Raw genomic sequence first — 25,954 nt, 5'->3', positions numbered from 1 at the left:
TTTTTTTGCTTTCACCTGGGACCTCGCGACGGTTACGGCCGCCACTATTAGCGACCGATGGGTGACACCCGAAATCCGGCTGGAACGAACACAGCCGAGTGAGGCCGTTGCACCGGGACTCAGGAACGTGCGGAGTACTCGCCACTCGCCCGTGTCAACTATTTACGGAGAGACCACGTCACTCACGTATGTACGGGACGTCAACGTGCAAAATGTTTTCACACGAGAACATTGCGCGTGAGACATGAATCGCGTTTTAAACCGCCGGGGCTCAACGGGACCTTTGAACATATTTTTTTTAGTTTCGTTGTTACACCTTTTAAAGTATTATAATTTTCGCGTAACAACAAAATATAGATTTCTTTTTGAGACAAAGAACATTAACAAAATGAATACAACAAACTCTCATGACAGGAAACAGACCAACAAGCACAAGTGTTACGTGATGACTCCACCCCGCCCATGGAAAACTACAATATCGGCGTTTCGCCAGCACTAAGGAAATCATAAATATACCTGCTTACCTTTCTCTGATAAGGAAGAAAAACTACGTGATTTAAAATCTAGTACACCAACACTAACCATTCTGCCGGACTTGTTAGTAGTCACATGCGTGTGACGTCACACCACCCTCCACCCACTGGTGGAGGGTGGTGTGACGATCTCGCTCATTATCAAACAATTGACCCGATCAATTGCGGAGTGCGCTGTAGTTAGACTACTGTCATGCCCAATTGAGCTGACATGCGTGCAGCGCACGGGAGACGACGGCGACCGATACACAATTGACAATTTACAACACTACCCTCATATAAGAGATATAATTAAATTACTATAGAACTTATAATATTATTACTCCATCTGCCAGAGAACGAAATGGCGTGAGATGGCAGAAATACACTCTTCATAAACGCTGTATCAATTAGTACCGTCAGCCACACAATAATAATGAACAAATTCAAAACTTCAGGTCGCCTATATGACCTACATGACGATAGGATCGTTCTTACCACAACATGGGCCGGAATACACACGCCAGTAAAATGGATGCATCAGTTGCGCCTCTGCCTACCCCTTCTAGGATAAAAGGCTTATATGTATGTGTTTGTAAAAATAAAATAAAAAGGAATTACGTTACTTCACACAAAAAATAATCAATGAAAGGTAACACGTACAGGCGATTTAAAGTTTTGAATTTGTTCAGATACTATGCGACTGACCAATGCTGAATAATACTCAAACAACACAAAAAGGTAATATCTATTAAATAATATAACACTACATATTATTAGTTTGAATAAAAACATTTATCCACAATGTGTTATACTTGATAAGAACCCAGAGCAAGAGGTTTTATTGCTATGGGGTGTTACCAACATTTTCGATGACGCAGCTATTTCCATCTGCACGTGTTGCAGACGGCTGGTTAGCAGAGAATGATGTGGATTTACATAAGACCAGTCACCTATTTAGTGAAATGAGAAGATTCATTAAAAAAATACAATTCTCCCAAGCATGACTTCAGATTTCAGAGGTCCAACAACAAAAATTATAAATTAAGTAAAAAAACAATTCTATGTCGGAGAACAATATTAAATACGCTGAGTGCTAGTATTTGCGATGTTAATAAAGATGGAGCAGTAATGGAGCGCGATGATCAGTCACCGGCGACGGGCGAGGTCGCGGCTTGTCGCGGGCAGCAGCCACTGACTACACCTATAGCTACACCATATCCAGCTAGGATACACTAAATACAAATCATAGACAAATAGTACCCACCAAATACAATAGATATCTATACTAATATGTATATAAAGTCGAATAGTTTATTTGTTTGAACACGCTAATCTCAAGAACTTCCAACCGATTTTTTTTCACTTATAGGAAAGTAGTACATTACCCCTGAGTGCTGTAGGCTACCTTTATCTCGAAAAAAAACGGGATTTTATCCCGGAAAAAAATTATCTATTACACATAGAATTCTATAAAAACTAAATAGCCCAATCATAAATCTTAAACTTTCAATACCAGATTAATATAACTAAACGGGAATGGAATGAAACTCGTCGTACCGAGAAACAAATGAATAGATCAACCAACCAAGTTGAGACATATTGCAACGCGATCACTGCGCAAAACTTGTCAACCGTGACGCTACACTGATAATTCCTAAATGATTACATAACTCTGTAATAACATAATGCTCAGCTGCCGTACAAAAAAGCAATTAGAATCATTGCGGAAGCCATGTAAATGTTTGTTAGGGGCCGGCGCGGCGCGGCGACACGGCGACACGGCGACGCTAGCCGTGCTCGCCCCTCTCGAGCTCCGTGAATCATTCGATTGTTTATGTACTCGCCACTGGGTAACTCGGATCATCCGGACTTTGGACTACGACATCGTTCTTAGAAATTGACTTGCAGTTTATTTTGAGATACGACTCACGACGCCGCTAGACGTTGACTAGTAAGTTTTCTTTGCAAAATAAACATTGCAAATTTATATAAATAACAGTCTTATCGGTGTACAAACTATAAGATTTATCTGTCGCATAATATTTGCCATATCTACAGTGCAGTGGAATATACCTTCGCAGACAGCTTCGTCATCATAACATTGTGTAGATTGTATTGTTACAATCATAATACCCGTAAAGGATTAAGCTGTTGACCATCACAAACATCACATTACAGTTTCGTTGCTTTAGATAGGGGAAGAGAATTTATTTATTTATGTCTCAACAAACTGAAACAGTAGGAATTGAGGAGTTAGTAATATTCTTCATGAATAATCTGTCACAAACGCGTTGATTACTAGATTCATTCCTCTACACAAGATAAGTTACTCAGACTGAAATCACGACAAATAACTACTCTTTGTGCCACGAGTTTTATGAATTTCGTGACTTGGCACGTCGTATACTTTTAAAGCAATAATTTTAAAAGTGGATTTGGATACTGACGTCACGTGCATGCTACCAAACGACAAAAAAATTAAAGCATTTCCTGGTTTGCGAAAAAATAATGATATATCGTACCAAATGAGTATTTATATAGGTAAATACAGGAGATAAATTAAAAGTAATTGTAACTTCTCATATTGCAGATAATATCATAATAAACCAACAGGAAAAATTCCTTTACGTCAAAGGTATTTTGAAATCCTAATTATACCTGAGATATCAATAAAGCAGTAAAGGTTTAGGCAAAAAGTTCTGACATAGAGTGGACATTGGAAAGATTGTCATACAAAAAAATTGTACTCAAGCAATAGTTAGTCAATCTACCACGGAATAATACCACCAATGTAAAGAACTTCATATTTTTACCATATCGCGATTTGCACGTTTTTAATGCGCATTTTAACATATTTTCTGTAAATATGTTATTTTTATCTAAGGACGCTGCGACATCTTGTCACACGAACATTTCAAATAAGACAACGACTTATTACCAATTGAAAATAACTTTTGGAACACAAATTTGGTCCTGATATCCGATCTATAACCAACTATACTGTTTAATGTCTTTGGGTTTATCCTTCACTTGAAAGTAGATCTAATTTCATGGTAACTCCACTTAATAACATTAATTAATAATTGTTTATAAAACGGCAGAGCATATACAATAACAGTAATATTTGTCCGATGTTATCATGGATGTGCGGCGTCATTGTGTAATGTGGGACCCTCGATGAATGGCTGAAGCTCGGGTGCAATTAAAGCGGCTGTCGAGGCGCCGCGGCTCGCCTTGCACTGTCGTGGGAACAATGCCGTGCCTTCCCCTGTCTCATATTGTATATTTTATACGCAACACCGAATATCGAGGATAAATCACATAAATAATAATTGCAAATGGGACGATATTTTAAATATTAGTGGAAATGGTAGTTGTAAAGGGGATTAGGAATACTTGGCTATCATGCCTCGGAGACACGCGTAACTTTCCTGATGACGTCATTATTGTCAATGTGAATCAGGTTACCGTAATTTTTAACTGTTTTTGGACGTATATATAAAATATGTTTTTAACATATTTTGAGTAATGTTATTGTTAAAACAAAGAACAATTTATTACTGTTGTATTGTCGATGCCTGAGAGAGCGCACCTCGGAGCTTGACACTTGACTTCGTCAATCAATACAATTGGACAAAACAAAATAATCAACGCACCAATGATTCGTCTGAAGGTGACCGTCACTCAGATCGACGATCGACAACAGTTTCATTTTGTGGCATTCTTTTATTTTAAACTAGATTCCGCCCGCAGCTTCGCCCGCGTGGATTTCGGACTTCAAAAATGGAGGAGGTCCTCAATTTGTCGGGATGTTTTTTTAATGTATGGTGGTATGCAGGTGGTCCGATTGTCCGGTCAGGGTCTGATGATGGGATCCTGGTGAAATCGAAGGAAGCATATAGCATGATTCAGTATTCACGCGTGATGGCTTATTATTAGCGTATTTCATGTATAACTTTGGTGTTTCTATACCGATTTTTATGATTCTTTTTTATGGAATATTTAATAATGTTAACTTTTTTAATTTGGGATGACTGAGAGCAGCCCCGGATCTTGAATTTTTTGAAGGCGGGGCAATATCTGGATAATGCCGCCCCTAACCACCTATATTTTTACTTTTGTCATCATCATCATCATTTCGCGCTCCGCGGGAAATAATTTATGTATGTTATATACTAGTCTAGCTTTTGCCCGCGGCTCCGCCCGCGTTATAAAGTTTTTCAGGCTAAAGTTTTCCGTTATAAAAGTCACGCTATATATTTTCCCGGAAGCCTGTGTTCTTCCCAGGGTCTCAAACTGTCTCCATACCAAATTTTATCCTAATACGTTGGGTAGTTTTTGAGTTTAACACGTTCAGGCAGACAAATTCAGCGGGGACTTTGTTTTATAATAAATTTTTGTATAACTTTTTAAGAGGAACAATCCCGTCATACATCATTGTTGCATAACTTTAACCGTGTACGCAGCGCACGCAACAGAAGCTCTCAAAAATAATATATTTTCCCCGTTTTTGCAACATGTTGAAACTGTTACTGCTCTGCTCCTATTGGTCATAGCGTGATGATATATAGCCTATAGTACTCTAGGAACAAAGGGCTATCCAACATAAAAATATTTTTTCAGTTCGAACCGATAGTTACTGAGATTAGCCATTACTGAACCGCTCCTATTTGGTATAGCGTGATGATATATAGCACTCCACAAGCAAAGGGCTATCCAACACAAAAAGAATTTTTCAGTTTGAACCAGTAGTTCCTGAGATTAGAGCGTTCAAACAAACAAACTCTTCAGCTTTATATAATAGTATAGAGTATAGATGTCGCAGTAGTCAAAGCTGAAGTCAAAGGCCCTGGCTTGCCCCCCCCCCCTCCCCCCCCAGATCCGAGGCTGACTGAGAGTGTTATAAACGTAAGAGTAGACAAATATAATGAGAAAGCTTCGAACTGCTATGCTATCGGGAGCTACACGTGTTATTGTGAGTCAACCATAAAAGATAGACATATGCTGTCGTGGGATATTTTTTATATAATTTTAAGGCGAACATTTCCGTCATACATTTCTGTGTAGCTTTAACCATTAAGGTTGCACACGCGGCGGAAGCTTAAAAAATGGAGTAACTTCTCCCGTTTTCCCAACATTTCCCTTCACTGCTCTGCTCCTATTAATTGTAGCGTGATGAAAAGTATACTATAACCACCACAGGAGTATGACAAATAATTGTACCAAGTTTCGTTAAAATCCGTCGAGTAGTTTTTGTTTCTATAACGGTTATACAGACAGACAGACAGACAGACAAAAATTTTACTAATTGCATTTTTGGCATCAGTATCGATCCCTAATCACCCCCTGATAGTTATTATTTTGGAAATATATTTCATGTACAGAATTGACCTCTCTACAGATTTATTATAAGTATAGAATAGATGATTCGCCAGTCTTAGCACTTCGAGTATTGAAATATGTTTCTTATTGGTCAATATCATTTAATTGACCTGGTTAAGGTTTTTTACTTTCTGAATGCCAAAAAAATCAAACCAAAAAAATTATCACCACACTGCCAACTATCTGTGTTTATAGTATAGAAGAAGTAAAGTAAAACCCATTTTCACAACTAAATGCAAAATTATAAACATACTTCGACTCGATAAAAAACAGCAGCAAAACTTATTAAACGTGTTGAATACTACTTCGTCTGGACATTAATGAGAACGTCATTGAAAAAAGGAGACATGAAATTTTTAAGTATTGGTTACCGGGAAAAGTAAAAACCTGCTTTGAGGGCGCCATTTGTGCTTTTTTGAGTATCGATGTCAGTACCTGAAATTATTCCCATATTTTACCACGCCATGGCGAGGTTTTCTATTATCTTAGGTAGGGTGAACTAAGTACATCGAACTGCTTTTATCCCTCTTTCCTCCCAGAAAATATGAAAAATTTAATCCGAAGTGGAATTTATGCATAGAATCATTGGACGATTAACGCATCCAATGACCCTGGGAATGAAGGTCTCGATCGGGAGTCGCCACAAGATCGCACTTCACAATAAGCATTGTATTAGTTCGCCGCTGCGCTGCACCGGGGGCAGATCTGGAGGGATTCCAACTAGTGTTGCCAGATATCCCAGTTTTAAGGCATCTCGTTGTGCAGGCCTTGCAATTAAGACGAAATTCCTGCTTTTACGTACATTTAGTTAAGGGAAATAGTGATCATATAGGGCATTAAATTGAAGGACTGCCAGGCAGGCAAATGAATCAAGAGCAAAGAAGTAAGTTTTCTTAACAGTGTAAAACATATGACAAGCAGCGAGTAGGTCATCTGATGGTAAGATAAGGGCTAAATGTTCATATAAAACTTCAGCCCAGAGAATGGCAGGTTTTCCTTGAAGCATCTGAATGTATGCCGGCAAACATGACAGCTACATGACATTACGCGTGTCACCGTATTATATAGTATATAAGGTTATATTCCCGTGACACGCGTCTCGAAGTAATTTTTATACCTGTAGAATGAAGCATTCGTGAAATGTAACCTGACAACACTATCCGCGTGTTCGCGAGTCTATCACTCGATAGCGTGGCGGCGAGCAGGCGCGGGCGGCCGCCCAGCCTCCCGCCTGACCTACTTCCCGCTCCATCACACAACTACACCGACACCAACTATCGAGATTCCATTATTGTTCGCCTCGTATTTGCCGGAGTTCTTTCTCATTGTGTTTATTTATGAGGAGCTTTGAATGTTGCGCCACGGTCCACGGTACACATTGATCGCGGCGCGGAGTTGGATTTGCAAATCATTTTGTTTGTAAGTATATAATATAAGAAGCCAATATCATCGAAAAAGTGAGCAGAGTCGCAACTACTATTCCACCTAGTCCACTACGAGTTGACAAACTTATTTCCGACCAATATTGTGAGAGGCGTCAAACGTACCACCATTTTATATGCAAAAAAAAAACTATTTTAGGTACCTCAACGTCATACTGCGGCGAAAATTGTTAAAAAAAATATGCTTATAAACAGACAAGCCAATAATAACTGGTGACGTCAGTTTCAATTTCAACAGACAAACTAAAATATATTTCTTATGTGACATAAAAAATTATTCCAAAATGTGTACCAATAACCAACCTATATGTTTAAATCAATAGATTACTTATAGTGTCATTATATAGGAAAGTGAACACACGAAGATTTGTGGCCCTGGCGGTATGTGATAAACATCATACTCAAACACATATTTTGCAAGTTTGAACTTTATAAATGTTGTGAAAAACTAAATACGGTTTTTCAAAACCTATACATTTATTTATTCTATTATAAACCACTCTTTCACATGGAAATGTTTAGAGTCGGTCTAAAATAACCTATCTTCAATTATAAATCATCTTTCACTAAGCATAACTGAACGTATACGAGACTAAAATTTTAATATAAGGTAAAACACGCTTTCTACGCCCGTCCGTTAACACAAAAACAAACTAACAAACATTTTTCTCCTGTTTTATGTTTGGTTTGCATCATACTACATCGTTGGTTATCGACAGCGTGCGTTAAAACAGATTGGAATGCATCTGCGCAGAGGGAATGGTCGCAGGTCGGTTTGTTCGCGCGCACGCACCATATTGATATCAAAACAAACAACTTGTCACCGATAACGGTACGGATACACATTACACAGTACGAGCGGGCGAGCGAGTGGGAACAATCGCTACTAGCACTGTATGGAGATTTGTTGCCAAAAGCTCCTGGTCCCTGACAATGTGTTGAATGAACAAAAAGTAGTCACTGTAGTCAGAGTATCGTCAACACAAGCGTTCGTATGACTTCCACCAGAGTGAATGCGATACAAAGGCACAACAACGGGTCTATTGCATTTCCAAGCAAGCACAAGTACTTCTGCGAACACGAGTTAATTTATGAATTGCTTTACTGATTAAACTCCACTAAAACACGAAAATTAATTAATGTCGCAAAAACCTGGCAAAAACTACAGACTGGGTCGATTTATTTATCTAGAGTGAACTAGTTTGTTAATAACGCCGTTAAAGTAATTAACATTGCAGCAAACAAAGCAGTATTAGAATGAACTGTGTCGTTTATATTGATTTCACCCTCTGTCGCCCATTACTGGCCCACAGTGCAATACAAATTATGGTACAAAAGGATGGTAATGGCCCCTGGAAAGGTCGCGTGGACGCAGGCTGCGTAGCTAATTACACCTACACTCTAATCGAATAAAGATTGTCCGTTAATATAGGTAACATTAACCATCGGAACGGTTTATTTTTGGAATGAAGACGCTGTCCAAAAAGTGTAGGGTACACGCGTGATGTGGACGCTTTCGAAAAGGTCACGCGGGGCATGTGGCCCTTTTAATATACACATTATTTTATAATACTGAAATAGAAATATCAAAGCCGGGACGTGACTCCTCAGTACAAACCACTATAGCGAGATATATATCACCACTATCATGTACACGGTTAGTGGCTACAGATCTCTAAATGTACATTTCACGGAAGCTATTCCTCCACCAACGCATTCTCGGAAAGTACACAATATAGATTTTAGTGTGAAAACATTGGCTTCCGTATATTTCCTTGCATTGGGTGCGTTCCAAAGCCGCCATCGCGAAGGCTACGTACACTCGCTTTTAGTTAACAGTTCTAATTAATTACGGTTTTGAAGCAATATGCCAAGTCTTAACGGTGGTTTAAAACAGTAGAATTACCATAAAATGCCAGTATAAATAATACTAAACTTAGAAATATTCAGCATTGCTTGTGCGCACAAGCTAACAGAGCTAGGCAAATCAGATGCGAACCTGTATAACATTGGCGCCGTACGTAACTTAAAATCTGTATGGTTGTATTGAATTAATAACGAGAACTCTTATATCTTAGGTCTTCGAATCAAATATGAAGAATCAATGTAGTTTGTTATTGAGATTTCTCGTCCCAGTTAAATGTACCCTATTCTCTCGACCCAGATTTCTGAATGATTTACGAATACATTACAATATGTGAATAAACATTGAGTTATTGGTTGTCATTTAGCGCGGGAGTTGTTGCACGTTCTGCAGTCACGACGCTACCCTTCAATAGCGCGACGGAGCGAATCTCGTGTTGACCCACTTGTAAAAACGCGCAGGTTAACTTATACAAGACGAAGATCCGTCGCAAAAACAGAAAATTCAAGATTTTTTCGTTGTATTCATTAGTTCTTTACTGTCTTTTACTGAACTGTAACAGCCTATATCTATCGATAAAAATAATAGACCATTAAGATGAATTTTCATAGACCAAGAGACAAAACAGATCGTAGCTTCTGATGCTCATGACGAGACATGGAGTTTAGAGTAGGTTTAAGAATATGTTGAGTGCAGTTCTTCGCTTATCTACACATCTATCGCGCGGGAATCTATTCTTGTGTACAAGGCTTTTTTAAAACACTACGTCGCGTCGCAACGTCGCAGATAAATCATAAGAACGACTGGCGATTAGCGACTGCCAACTAGCGATACAATATCGACGCGTTAAATACAGCGTATACACAGATCGTGATGTTTGCGCGAAATCTTCCATGCGGTGTGAATAACCACCGATATCGAAATATAAACATGTTGATAAGTTCATAAAATTCTGGTCTCTCTTCATCAATACAAGTCCGCTCTGGGTTGTTTGATAAGTAGGCACTAGGCAAAGCTCAAGGAGTGCTTCCTCTGTTCGCACAGCTGAGTCACGGGCGATGATGAGTCGGATACTCGTCATTGTATCGAAGACAAATAGGATTCTATGACAAATTAAATGTTTTTAGAATATGGCCATTATATCTAGATTCATATGAAGGTATAATAACCTAGGTATCAAACGCAAGATCTCCGCGATATTCTCTTCGCCTATTTCACTTCTTTATTGAATTTCCAATACGTAAAATTTACGTAATTATTGACTGTAATAACATATAGCGAGATATTATAATCAAGGTTAACAACATCAATATACGTCACATGAGCAACGCGAATGTTCGACTTCAAAACATTCATATTAAAACAATACATTCGCAAACATTAATCGTCCAATGATAACTCAATGATAGTAGCAGGACTACAAAGTTTAGACTGGGGCTATCTGAATAGGAGGGGGGAGGGGGGGTTGTCAGTTGGCTAGTGGCAAGCAGCACGCGGCAGACCATGTGAGGCGAGCACATGGCCGCCCACGACTTCGCGAGTCGCGCCCGGCAATCAACGACCACGCTCCCATTGTGACCCCACGGCAGAAGATACTGTATGTCTATTTCTTCACACGCCATCTTCAATTAACCAATTAGTTGTATAGGGGTATTACAGCATGTGTGTCGATTGACAGTAAACGATCAATGTCCATTCACAAATGCAGTGGAATAATAGATGTGTCACTTATCTTGTAAGAATCCAAATAAAAATTAGGAAGAAGAAAGTTTAGTACTGGTATAGCATTATAAGCAAAACTGGCTGCTTCCTACCATTAATAAAATTTGTGATCCAACTAAGACATGAGTGAAATATGGTTATAAAAAATATATTTGTACAATATGTTCAATAGTCGACGTAGTTTGCCAATAGCCATCAGTAGATGATGATATTATATTTTGCATGACATATTGAGTTTTGATGAAATCAAAGGCTTAGAGACTCAACAAAAAACGATCTCAATAAGCGTCTGTGACCCATAAGACTAAATAAATATACAATTACGGTTTTTCAATTTATGTAATTTATAGGTATTGGGATATTTTAATATCAATTATTGGAATATTTAGACTAGATCAATGCCATGCGAGAGTTTGTATTTCGAAATCCTAAATGGTGTTGTTTACATATTAACAGACATGCCATTTATCATCAATCGTACGTCCATCGAGCGAACAACAGTCCAGTCATCCGGTTGTGTAAAAACAACATACATCAAAACATCGCTAGCTTGACTCGAAGAGCGCTCGTAATAAACTTGATTATCTGAAGAATGCAACCGCACTAACAAGTTCTCTAATGCCGCTTAATTACCATCGTATATTATATAGTACCGAGCGGATACACGTTGCAAAGTCCGCAACGTAAACTTACTAGCCATATCAACTTGAACTTTATTTTTATTATGATAAGATCCATAGTTCAGTCAGGCGAAACGATCTCCCATGTAGCAGTTAGATGTCTATTAAATGATAATTAATACGAATGAACGCGCAAAATATTTTGTTGTGAAGTGTAAAAATACCTCATGTGTGTGTGTGTGTGTGGTCAGCGTTTGTTTATTTTGAGAGCCACGACGGAATCGGCGCTGTGACGTCACACATGGGACATAAACAATCATTAACAACTCTAAACCAAAAAGCCGATATATTATGTCTGGAGTTGGTCTGATAGCAAGTGGGGCGTGTCGCGAGTACGTGAAGTTTAGCTTCGTTCTCGAAGAAGTTCCTAAGTTAGTAGGAACTTCATACATTGATTTAGAATATTTTTAATAAATTATATTTATAGCTACAAAAGTCAGAACTACACAATCATTTTTTACACGGGAGCCCTTACAAACAATGCGTAATTGGCATGTTGCCGTGTTCCTAAACTACTTGGAACAATGAAACACAAGACTGCGTGACACAGAACCAGTTCCAGATTAGAAATGATTTTATCGGCTGTTAAACGAAAGACATTTGGCGGAAACTTGAAAGTATTCTTGGCACACTTCTAAAACCACGCAACATCTTAGATCTACATACGTATACCAGAACATTCAACAATCAACAGCAAGTATTCTGTCATGAAAAAACAACAAAAGCAAACTCCAAGTTGTTTTGCCTGGATTCGATACCGCGACCTCCGTCTCGCCAGTCCCTGCCGATCAATTGTTATCTCAACACGTGATGCATGCAAATTGATATACATCCATCCCGAGCAGTTGTGAGCGGAACTGCGCGGACGTTAAAACTGTACGCAATCACCGTTAAATAGCTCCGCCGCGCTGAATACTAAACAATTACATATATCATACTACACCGCCATAATATTTTTATTAATACAACCGAATGACAAGACGAGCTGCTTTTTAGTTATAGTATTAATAATAGTAACACAAAAACATTGAAACAATATTACAAAGTAATTCCTGCCGCGCTCGTCTCCAAGTAACATGAGACAATCAGATGTTAACGCTCATCTTGTCCAATGTTAAACTGGCTACAATATTGTTCTAATTGGAAACAAGACTGGTTTAATGTTATAAACCAACGTATAGATACAGAATACTAACTGTGTCCACATCACAGCTAACTAGCAATATGTTACTGGTACCAAGTAAATTCACTGTTCGAACAAAACACTCAAAATCATCATCAATAAAAAATCTAACGGTGATCACGAACTAACTAACATAGTACAACACGTGAAGCTTGATTCTTTACCGATCTTAAGTTCAGATAGCCTTGATGGGGGCACCTGTCCACCCACCGGCTGACTTTATCGAGTTAATTAAAATATAAATCCCTACGTATTACTATTCCAAATGGTGTTTGTTTTTCTTTCTTACCAGACTAACAATGTTGTCTTCCAGACAAATCTATTATTTTTTCTAGTTTCTAAATTCTTTTACACTAAACAAAACCTCAATCATTCCTTAAAAATGTCAGCAAAACCTTGACCAACAGTCAAATCCAACACGGAACATGTTGTAAAAAACTTGACAAAACTAATTGACGTGAAATACTATCTAGAGAAATGAGTGGCCTAGTTTCAACGAATGCCAGATAAACAATGTTTGGATGTTGCACGTCCGATGAGTGTCGGGAACAGAGACGGGGGACACCGCGGAGACTGCAGGGAGACGCGCGGTCTAGGTCGTCTATAAATAATGGAAAACAAAGAACGCGCGACAGCAGCGCAGGCGCAAGGTCGTGGACACACTTCGCCGCACTGGATGCCCAACTATCGACGAACCCAACTTTCATAGATAATTCATTTTTACAGAGCTAAACACTATTAAGTTCAGATATGGTCAATGATCAATAGTCATACGCAACTAAGAAGCGCCTCAGCAATTGAGTATTTTTAAATCATTACCAAAAGAAAAACTGCGGCTTCGATTTTGCTTTATTGTTTCCTATGTTTCCAGACTATTTTATCACGGCTCAATATAAAATAAACGCATTTTTGAAATTGAAATAAAAGCCCAAGGTATGTCGAATTAGTTACGTTAGACAACACAAACATAAACATCACACACATCATCACACTTAAACGATATTAATATATTATCTGTACATTGTGATTTGCTATTAATAACAATCAATAAATAAGACATGATGCCCATTCCAAATACATTGTCATGTAAATCAAGTTTTATACAGATTCTTCGCATAGGTCAACGTTTAATGACGTTGTATTAAATAAAAACAAAAACAACGTGTACAAAAACTGCGCAAGGAACTGTGAAGAGTGAGTGTAGGTCACACCGACTATTGTTTTGTGTCTCCTTGAAAATCGACTTGCGGCAAAAAGATCACAATGTTCAATGTAAATAAACCCGTGATTTGGACCCTCGAGTGATTAAGTGGTTTTACGCTTGTCGGCCAATAATTGTTTATATCTATTTGATTGAATAGATTTCAACTAAATGCATTGTACCGTGTAGTGTTTTTAGAAAAATTAAGTCAAATTTTGATTATTCCCGTACCTGATCGGCATCAGCTTCCAACTTGTCGCTATTGCCAATAATAACTTACTTTCTAAAAGCAATTATCTGAGCTCCATTACCGTACCCGCTCATTTTCTGCCAGTCACCTTCCACAAGTCGTGACTTCGTTAGTCGGAGGAATATTCTACTTAAGGCGATACCTCAAAGTCCATTTTCATACATTTTGTTTCACCTTTAATCTGGGTAACTAAATAAGTATTGGCAAGTAAAGAATTTAAATTCACGTCTAGTTAGTGATTAGTTCTCGCAGTTGAAAAAAAAACGTAAAAATAATTAATAATCATGGATATTTCGGCCTTTAAAATTTAATATGACGAAATTTTAAAGGCAGAAATATCCATGAATATTAATTATTTTTACGTTTTTCTTTCAACTGCGAGAACTAATCACTAACTAGACGTGAATTTAAATTCTTTACTTGCCAATACTTGTTTAGTTACCCAGATTAAAGGTGAAACAAAATGTATGAAAATGGACCTTGAGGTATCGCCTTAATAATTATGTTTACAAAGTTTTTACATAGTCTTTGAAATCTCTTATGTAGATATAATATTGATACTTAAGCAAGGATCATCTCCAATCTTATCTATGAAAAATTACCAACATTATCAGGTTCCAAGCTGTTTCTCATTTACGTAGTTTGCTCTGCTGGCAACGAAATTTTTATGACTCATCAAAACCGTAATGCAACAGCTCGCTGCGCTGTTCTAAATCTCAACTTAATCGCTAAAAGATGAGATAAGCCTTTACCCAGAAGTGGAACATTTGTAAGCTAATAAAATTCCTTGCTAATTCGTTGACCTAATTAATCATACCATATGGATTGCCTTTGTTCTCCAACAAAGGAAGGTCCTCAAATATGTTAGTATGTACCGCATGAACGTCTAAAGAGGCTCGATTATAATGAGGATCACGTTTGTTACCGATGTAAACATTGACATGTGTAATGGAGGCTCGGTCGCGCACCAACAATGGCGCCGGTGCTACGCATCTGGCGAGTGGTGGTGACGACACGGGACAATTAGCATGCCGCCATCGAGGCCGATAGGTACTGATGGTGATTCGGGTACACATTTACATAAAATTATGTATATCATTACCGAGGAGATAGTGAAATATTCTCACGCATTACTGAATGATTCATGCCAAGTTTTTTTTGTCCTACGATCTAAAGTGGCATTGATTCAAATATCTGGAAGCTGATCAATAACAAACTCGCACGTGGTATAACAATAGTCTTCATGTAAAGTGGGAAAAAACAGTAGTTGGGTATACATAGACGACCATGCGACACGCTCTTCCCAAACAAAATATAGGGCATACGGCGGCACAATCGATATGCAAGCGTCGGAGTTGGGCCAAGCATCGGGCCGCGGGCTCCGCGCGACTCTGATATTATCGCGAATCAGAAGCAAAACTTTCTGTTTATTTACACAGACTACATAAACACAGAACTCCATTCCAGCGCGCGTATGTGTGAATAATTTTTAAAAACATGAGTGAGTTTTACTTTATTATACACATTGTTCAAAGCCTTGAAATTATAATTTCGAATGTGCCGAGAAGTGTACGAGGCATGTTCGGCGTTTTCCTATGAATATTTATGAATTACGCGATAATGTCTTTCCGCGTGGAAATGAACAGTTGTTCTAGGTATATAACTTCGATAAATGCTGTTTATTACCATAGTGCACCTACTAATGCGCTATTAAAACACATTAAAAATTTGTCGATAAAATCCGACAATCACTACTAAACATTTGTAAGAACCTACCTCATTCGCTACAGCACACAGAAGTACCATAATAAGGCGATTTAATACTATTTTGTCGTTCTTATGAGTAAGATGATCATCGTTATTATAACACTTATTCAAAGTCCGATCGTGGTATCTGGCCGCGCATTGCATGTCCCGTTCAACTTGTAAATATTCAACGCGACGACGTTTTTATACGTTCGTTAACATAAAACACAAAAAGTTGCACTCGAACGAGATTCACAAAGATAATCTCACGGTACGAGTATTAAAATGAATATAATTATTATCTTAAAGTTTTCATCGTATGTATAATGAACAGAACTGAGAATATTGTTAATCCATCGTATTTGTTGAATCGTTGAAGATTATTAATTCCAACTACTAATCATCCGAGTCAGGTATCCGTACACAAGAGCTAGGGTACATTTTTAATATTTGGTCCATTTCGGTGGCTTTTTGCCGATATGGCACAAAATAACAAGGGCAGTGCAACATAATCAGTAGAATCAGTTATCGGAATGTTTGCCGGCAAACATGACAGCTACATGACAGTTACTGACATTACGCGTGTCGCGGAAAAATAACCTTATTATGTAAAAAATATAATAAACTGATTTTGAAAAGAGCAGCATCAGAGTTTCTTGCCCGTTTTTCTCTGATGAGAACTGCTTTCCGAACTGGTGGTAGAGTTAATATTGACGGAATCTAAATAATGTATAAACATTTTACGGACTCAAATAAATCATTTCATTTCAATAATAACTTTATGTGAGTAAATAGGGGTAGTTACCTCGTCGAAGTTGTCGACCATGAAGCAGATGTGCGGGTAGGTCATCTCCTCGCCCTCGCCCTTGGTGTCCATCTTGCGCCGGCTCGGGGACGCGTACACCTGCCCGTGCACACACATGTTAAATCAAACGGAAGGTATTCAGTTTCAAACAGGATCAGATAATGCACCAATTTTGTCTACTCTAGAGTGAACATTAGCTACTTTGATTTAAAAAGGGACACTGATATTGTACGTTACATATCTTTAACTACATTAAAAATATATCATAGATATTTGAATACCATAATTTTAATAAATTAATACAGAAGGGGTTGAGTATCATATAATAGACATTTTCGAAAATCAAGTAATATCTCACAGAAAAAAATCAACAAATTTATACGTAATGTAACAGCCGCCAGCTCCCAAGAGTACACCCCCGGAGACAGGCTCTGGCGTGGTGCGGTGAAACTATATTAATATGAATCACATACCTTGCGATTTCTTCGGCACAAGCGGGATTAGCAGACAATGGATAAAAAATTCCACATCAGTCACATAGATGTCACCCTACACTGAAATGAATGACGTTATGTTTTGTATCAAGAACTTAGTTTGTAGATCTCTCGTAAGCGAGTACGTTTGTAACCAGTTACACACAGTTACAGTTAATATTGGCACTTCACTATCATGTACTCTGATGACGACGTAGTTCAATAGTATACAGAGCCTACTAATTCAAAGTTCAATCCATCAATCTCAAACCCAAATATTTGCGGATCACCCATTTGTAATCACGCGTGGATCGAAACCGCTTCCTTGTACCACACTTTCTCGTTTACACACTGAAGTTTTCGAAATGCGCCAAATGTTGCCTCACGACGCGGCTTATTGCTAATATGGAAAGTCGCATATGTACATCTGTACGCGGATAGAGATAACACTAAGTCATGCCGTCGACTATAATCTGAGGCATACAGTTAGATTACAGTTGAGACCAAGTTTTTAAAACATCTACGATCCGGATAGCCGAATTAAATACAATCTGTATGAAATACTTGCAACGGAGACAGTAGAAACGTACCACGGCATAAATATAGATAACACACATAAAACTGATAAATAAAATGTGACAGAGAAAGAAAAGTATTTAGCGCACTTCTTTGTAGTTCACATAACTGAATGATGTAGGCGACGTGAGACGGAGGTTCAGCCTAATGGAATAAGGCGAGGGAATACGACACGCGTCCAGAGTGCCGCGGGAATGTACGTGAGTATTGTGGACAGGGCTGCGAGACTACGATAAAGAACATAGATAAGCTTTTAAATTTCTTAACTATTTTACGTGCAAGCTAGAATTTAAAGTCGAGATTATCTATTACTTTCTCCGGTGACCAGACATGTCATGAATAATGTAACTGTAAATCTGACTTTGTGATGTAACTCTTTTTTGCTTTGAACGAACGAGACGAGCTTGCCGTTTGCCTTATGGTAAGCGATGCAACCGCCCATAAACAGTAGAAACACCACCACACCATTCTACTTCTCTCGCCATCCTAAGACATGATATGTTAGTCTTATTATGTCCAGTAGTTACACTGGCTACAATGTCATTCAAACCGGAGCACAACAGTGACTAAATACTGCTGCTTGGCGGCAGAAATAGACATACGTACCCAGGCAGACTCTCACACATGAGAGACCTACAACCAGTAACTGACCTGAGAATCCTAACAAGGGCCATGAGATTGAGATGCGAAAATCTGTGGCGGCACATACATATCGTTTTCAACACTAGACGATGATCAACTGTCAGTGACAACTTCAGGAACACGCTCACCCTCACGCTTCACGTATATTAACCACTATGTCGGCAGGTAGGAGACACTTCAATAGAGGGCTTTAAAACAACCACTTAGGTCTCATGAGGGTGGCATTTTTATGCTAAAGGTCGGTAAACGCGCGCGGCCTGTTGGTATGACATATGTTGACATGTTTTGGAAGTCTGTTTCGCCAAATATCTACGTAAAGCAACTGAGAAGTTGCTTTACGTAGATATTTGGCGAAACAGGCGTACTACCCGGCCCGGCTCTACAACATCCATAAATACAGGACGTACACGATTGTGCATAACTTAATGTGTCCCTCATTATAAACAAGATTCTTTATTTTAAACCCAGATCTGATGGTAGGTACAGTAGTCTGATTAACTGAAATTAATTGATATCGCGGGTCCACAATATATCCGGTACCCTCACAGTAGTGAGATGCTACATTACCGTATTAAGTTCTGGAACATATTTAAAATACTTTTATAGGCCATCAGAATTCCTTAGGTCATTAGCCCAAGAGGCGGCGATGTAAACAATTTAAACATTCACCGAGCTGAAGGTCGATTTGTCGGCATTTTTAGAATCACCACTCGGTCACGAATGGCAAATTAATGTATTTATTTATATCATTACGCGAGCACAGCAATGAAGTCAGCTTCAATGATCTCTCACTGATGTTCGGCGCATATTACTGTAGTACTTCATACTTACCAGCCACTATTATGTGCTTCAAGACCGAAGACACAATATGTTACGCTAAATTGAATACATAACTAACAATACACAAGATCACCTTGACATCAGACCACGGCTTCAAACCAACACATGAACAATATTACTTAGAAACAATGCAAATATAATTTTCCCTTAGCTGCCAGCCCGAGCTGGCTTTTTTGTTTACCTTGTATTTTTTTATTGAGTTTATCCCTAATTTAAAATGTTCATAGTTATAATTGATGTAAATGTAGTTTAATACTTAATAATACCTATTCTTATAAATTGTTTTGATGTATCATAGTGCAACTTTGTTCGCCTACGTGATAAAGTATTTTATTTATTTTTATTGCATCGATGACATATATTATTAATATTTCCAAGCTTACATCGGTAGTGACAATTATACATCAATAATTTCTATGTGACAGCCACGGTGTTTCCTTCGATTACGCCGCGGTATAATAAAATAACGGCACACGCCTAAGTTATTGCTTAGTCGAGCGAAGTCCACTAGAGCGGTAACAGTCACTGACTAATACAGTACCCTACACGGCAGCTGTACAACTAAATCTAAGCTGCAACTAAATTGCCTCGCGGATTGCAATTTGCCGGCCTGTATAAGATCTGGCCGATATTAAGTAGGATTATAATAATAGGGCCTATGGGGATAAATATAAAAAAAAATCTCTACATACTTATCAGTTCCTTTTGGTGTATTTTCCTGATGCAAACGAAGGCATTAAAGTCATACTGAGAGCCGATTGCCCGTAAATACCTCTTTTAATTTTTTTTATACTATTATGTTTTAGTGTGATGTATTACTGATTATAATGGAAAATGGTAGTGAGTAGTGACTGTCAGCTCGTGTTTACTTTGGTTACAATAGTTAAGTTGCGTCGAAATCCAATTTAAATAATATGTAAAACAACATATGGTTTCATAAAAAAAACTGTACTAACTGTACGGATAAAGTTGAAGTTCAACGCGTAGGTACTCTTGTAGCGGCTGCCAGCAGGCAAAAACCTTTTGCTATATTATTTTTGTTTTTTTCCGGTGCGGAAACAGTGACATAATATCTTTTATACAAGATAATCATATTTTTGTAGTTAACATTGCTTTTGATAAATATAAACTCATATTAAATAAGTAACCGACTAGTAAAGGTGCCGTAGGCTTTGTCTATATCCACCGCTGAGCTGCAGATGCGCACCGTTGTTTTTGTCTAAGAAACTTACACTATGGAATTCCATAATCAATTGTCTAATATCTAATAACTAGTCAGGAGTACTACTTTTTGATTTTAAATCCTGACCCAAACCTCAACTGTCCTTGAACAGATGTTAAAAGAAAGTTGAGGCGGTAAGGTTTGATATCGATTGACATTTAGGTTCTTTTATTGACTGCATAAATAAGGTAAATGTTTGCAAAAATAAAATAATTAACCTTTATATTTAAATAACACATAAGAAACATCTGGAACCTTTATGCTATAGGATACGGATTGATACTTTAGTATTGAATGTTATCTATATATTATAATCGCAATTATCGTCTTATCTCAATATAAAGATATATAAGCTTCTGATAATCACTCATAACATTAAAAACACATGCAAAATTAACCTCGATTTGTTAATATTATTATAACTCTTTAACATAAATCTCCTCATCACACTCAACTCTCTAGCCTTACCTACATTAGTGCTATATGGTGTCTAATAAGTATCAACCCTGGAAGACCCAGTAAACCGTGTAAGACAATTAATCCGGTGACTAATAACCTACAAATCATATAAAAATGAAACTATTTTTCAGATTTTATCGCGGTTTCTATTTTCTTATTATCTCCCGACGTTTCGAAGACTGCAGCCTTCATGGTCTCGGGGGAAGGGGGGAGGGGGTCATATCTAGGACTTTATACTTAATCCCATTGAAAATTAGTGTCGTGAACGGAATCGCACACATAAATAAAAATATTCATACCTTTATTTTTCCCGTCGCATTGTCGGAAAAATCCATTTAAAACGATAACCAAACATGTAAATATCTTATGATGCCACGATAAAGATAGCAGATATAGACAGATATAAAAACATATTATAAATTACAAACTATTCAAATGAGCAGTCTTAAGCCCAATCAAAATAATACGTACCTACATGTATAATACTTTATTTCACAAAAGCAAACTTGCTAGCGATTGTCAAGATAATACTTTTAAACATCTTTGAAGAAATAAGAAAATATTTTTATGGCAAATGGAACTAATCAAATAATTAGGCAAATAAGTGTATTTTGAAACAACGTCTTAAACATTTCCATTTCTAATATCTACCAATATCGTTCGGTTGGCCATAAGAACACCCTTAGTAGTAATATGAAGAGAATTAAACTCGGTGCAGAACTTAGTATTGAGTTGAGGCGAGGGTCGCCACCGAGCACGTTTCCCACGACAGCCAGCCCGACAGGGGCGGCTCCGTCGCATCCATTAGCCTCACAAAAAACTCGCTAATGTGCGATCGGTTGGCAGATGGCAGTTGGCACGTCTTCACGTCCCTCAGCCTATTGTCTGCGGTCACGGGGCGCAGGTACAACGATAGAAAGGTCTCGACCTGGTTCCAATCTATCGCGGACTTTGCCATTTGCTAAGTACCTTTATGAGAACCTTTACCTTGTGTTTTGTGACAGACGGTTCCTCCTATGTAAATATAGATTTTAACGAATTATGTAGTAATTTCTACGTAACCAATTATCATACCTTTAAAAATGTATGAATTTTGAAATAATATTGCATTAAATAGACGTCACCGTTATAAAAATCATAAGATCGCCTTTTGAAAAGCAATAATGATAAACTTAGTGTATAATCTATCGCAATTACCTCGCCGCCACGGCAATTGCTATCTGTAATGCGATTAGCCTTACAAGAAATTTAATTATTTATAGGATAAGAAGCAAACAAAACTACCACTAGGCTTGGCATTTGGTGAAACTTCAGAAATATGCATATTGGTAACTTAATGGCAAAAGAATATTTTGTAGTGTTTCCGTACAGTGTGCTGCTCGTTGCACGGTACCATTATCAACCGTTCGTTCTCTGATTGCGTGTGATTAAACATCGTCGCATGAATGAATAGAGATTGGCCCAGGGTCTACGTCGCTGACGGCGACACACGCCGGTCGTGCTGCGGTGAGTCACCGACTCCGGCCCGAGCACACAGTTACTTGTAAATACTTGTAATTATGTATCGTTACGAGTCATTGGTTGAGTCTAGAAATATCCACCACTCGATGAACCCGTGTTCATTAGAAAGTTAATCTAATTAACATTTCCAAGTATACAACTCGGGACAACCATCGTCATCTCGCGTGATAGAATATTATTACATTCAACAAAAAATTATTGATTTCATATTATTAGCTATTATACTCATTAATGTAATACACTTAACATTTAATTATTCCAACGAATTCGTACTGCGAGCCCCGGTCTAGCCAACGCGATTAAAGACATAAGTATTTTATTTAAAATACAGGAAATACCTATTACAGAGAATAATACTAGGTTAAATATTTTTTGGATTTATTAATAACGAATAGTAAGCGCGGTTATAGAACATTCGAGAACGTGTCATGGACAGAGTCCGCTCAGCGCACATTCTGATTGTATTCTTACGGAATATAATTTTATACGAAGAATTGCTTTCGACATATTTGTAGTAGATTTCAAATAACTTACAATTCGTATAAACACTAATGAATTGCATAATATGTTTTTAACATTTTGCAAATGATCTCATTTTAATTGCTAGTAGAAAGTAAATACAATCGCAAGCGCTGCAATTCTTCGTTAAAACTGTTTTACATTATTAAAACATTGTGATTTTCTTTTTTTTTTATTAAAATTAATGTCTCGTGAAAATGTTAGTGGTCAAACCGTAATCGCACATGTTAATTTAAAGGTCAACGTTTTTAACGTATTTAGGTATGAGTACTGGCGGTCAAACTATCTCCTTTGCTACAGGACTCGCTCCACCAGTACACACCACCATACAGTCAGAGGAATCGTTCCTCTGACGTAGTGGGTGTTCCATGTTCAACGGGATAATCACTACACCACATGGGCTAACAGTTTGTTTGCCGGCCTTGCATATCGGTGCCCGCTGGCAGTGACATTGCGATAGTAGTTGTCCGACCCACGCGCCGCCTCACCGCATCCCGCACCAAATTCTGGTATTCAGTAGAATGTACGAACGAGCACGGCAGCCCACTCGTATCGCTTACTTCGTCCCTAATTGAACTAGTTTGTTCCGGACCGAAAACAAGTTTAAAATAAAAACTATGTACATTGTACGGCATTGTGGACCAAGGTCAGTCGGTGGTCCGACTAAGTTTAATTCGGTTTCACAGTTTATTTCTAGTACGCTTTAAAAACCAGTATAAATTAAAAAAAAAATACAAATGTTATCCATAAAAGACACATAGTGCTACCTAAGATCCTACAGACAACCTTAAATACACACAAACATCACACCTTGACCCCCGAAGGGTAGACAGAGATGCGACCAGGGCACCCACTTCTCGTCACATGTGTTCCGTCCTATAATGTGAAAAAGGATGAGCCTATCGCCATATCGGACACGAATTGAATACCGCCCACTACCGCACCCAATTCACAAATAAATATCCATGTTAAAGACGTACTTACAATAAATTAATATATTTAATAGGTATTTAGTATACTCTAAATAAATTATTATTATTAAGCAGGTACTTATGTTAACATATTGATCCAAACTAACCTTTACGTATAATGAAACTTTTTAACAAAAATTAAAAGTTAAATAATTTTTTGGTTTTTAGTGTTTTTTTAAGGTTTTTTTTGCTTTTTTGTTAGTAAAAATCAGTATACGTTGAGTTCGTCATTCAACATCATAGTTTACGACGTCATGTATCTCCGAATTAAATATGAGACCACACGAGAAGCACCAGCTTTTAAATAAAAAAATAATCGTCAAAATCGGTTCACCCAGTCAAAAGTTCTGAGGTAACAAATATAAAAAAAAATACAAGCGAATTGAGAACCTAATTTTTTTGCCGGATCGGATGCCGTCTGTTCTTTATAGATATTGAAGAAAAAGTATTATGGTGGTGGGTCTGTATTAGAATAACAAAAGCTAAAACAACAATAATTTTAAACGCGTCTTCGCGTTACAAAAGTGCTTAAAACACTGTAACGCTTTATAGAGCAACCTCAACGCCATCTTTTTAAAAAATCAGATTAAATTTTCCTTAATTCTCGTGGGCAAAAATAATCAGGATAAAAAGTAGCAGGTGTGTTCGTGTATGTACGTGCATGTGTTATGGAATATGGACGGCGGCATGACCGCGCCGGGGCGGATGTTAAGTGGGAAGCTCGTCGCTGTGCTCAGTGCAGTATAAACAGAATTGTCGTATCTTATAACTGATGCAACGCTGCCGGCCCTTCATTCACTGCGTGTGTCGTGTGCGTTTCCGAGCCTGCCGCGGACGTCTACCGGTGACGTCACCGCGCGCGTAACATCGCTCTCATTGAGCCGAACACGCGCGGACATAACCGACGCGACCCGAGCGCCACCCGACCGAAGCCAACCAGTGCTACATCTTTTCTAGTACGCGGCCGCCGCTATCCCCGCCCGCTTGTGTGCGCGGCTCTTCTCATCAATAAAAATAACTGTGCCGTTTGCGCCGGGGCGCCCGTTCGCCGTGTCCGTTCTGTGTGCAGTGTAAACGAGTCAGTTGGCGGAAGCTCGCCGCGAGTGCTGTTACGCCAGTGCAGTGCAGTGTGTGCATTTCGTTTTCCATTTCGACCTCGTTTACATGTCTGTGTAATATTACCGGACGCGAGGCCGGCGCGCCGCTGTGGCTTTCTATCGGGCGCGCGGGACGACCGAGACGCCCAATCGATGAACCGCCGAGTTCTCGCCGAATGACAGCTCGCACATTGATCGGGTGAGTCCGGAACGCGGAGCGTGAAACTGTAGGTCGGCGCAACCGAATGCGAGCGCACCGACGGGATTTGGGATCGTGTAAAGAGAAATCTATCCTCGGTCGTATTTATAATAGCAGTGCAGTAGCGTGTTGTGCGGTGGATATCGCGTGTTATATCTGTGACGGGAAGATGCGGTACGCGGCGCGCGGCCGCTAACTAACCCTCGTGATCAGCTGCCGGCCGAAGGGGCTCCGCTGTCACTTCGCCGCCGCGCCCGCGAGCGCACCTACAGCTGCGTTTATCTTGTTATTGTTAGTGTTACAAACGGTGAATTTTCTAGAAGTGATAGTGTAGTTTGCACCGAGCAAGAACCTCCGTACACCTGTCACAATCACAAGTTTTACTCGCCCCAGAATTAGGTTACGGATAATGTTCTTATGTTTTAGTGTTTGTTAATATTTACAGCAAGAACTAGCTTTAAACTGGCGTCATACAATATATACAAAAACAGTAATCATGGCAGGAAGTCTTTGGGCATAGTTTCGTGTGAATTATTTTAACACATTTATGTTAAAATGTCACTTATCGAATGAATGAATTTTTCGAGCGAATGTTCTGCTACGCCTTGCAATGCCGTCGTACCGACGGCGTTCTGTTGTTATAAA

General features: G+C 38.5%; 2 protein-coding genes across 9 annotated transcripts in view; one reads left to right on the top strand and one right to left on the bottom strand.

The window, feature by feature from the left end:
- LOC115449999 (uncharacterized protein KIAA0930 homolog) overlaps positions 1 to 25,954 on the bottom strand; it is a 64,661-nt gene that overhangs the window by 27,946 nt on the left and 10,761 nt on the right. For 3 of the 6 annotated variants that reach the window (XM_037441258.1, XM_037441252.1, XM_037441256.1), the window contains one exon: positions 16,791 to 16,889. In XM_037441258.1, coding sequence (XP_037297155.1) covers positions 16,791 to 16,889 — 99 coding nt within the window. Of the gene's footprint in view, positions 1 to 524; positions 849 to 16,790; positions 16,890 to 17,263; positions 18,320 to 25,954 lie in introns of those variants that run through there. The other 3 variants (XM_037441253.1, XM_037441254.1, XM_037441255.1) reach the window with 3 other exon arrangements.
- LOC115449998 (phosphatidylcholine:ceramide cholinephosphotransferase 2) overlaps positions 1 to 25,954 on the top strand; it is a 127,676-nt gene that overhangs the window by 96,187 nt on the left and 5,535 nt on the right. The window contains exon 1 of one of the 3 annotated variants that reach the window (XM_037441260.1): positions 24,955 to 25,309. The exons of 1 other annotated variant lie outside the window; for it this stretch is intronic. The gene's annotated coding sequence lies outside the window, so the exon portion shown is untranslated. One more of the 3 variants, XM_037441261.1, reaches the window with a different exon arrangement.

Source organism: Manduca sexta, chromosome 22 (genome assembly GCF_014839805.1).
Source record: "Manduca sexta isolate Smith_Timp_Sample1 chromosome 22, JHU_Msex_v1.0, whole genome shotgun sequence".
Classification (NCBI taxonomy): Eukaryota; Metazoa; Arthropoda; class Insecta; order Lepidoptera; family Sphingidae; genus Manduca; species Manduca sexta.
This window is presented reverse-complemented; position numbering and strand designations above follow the sequence as displayed.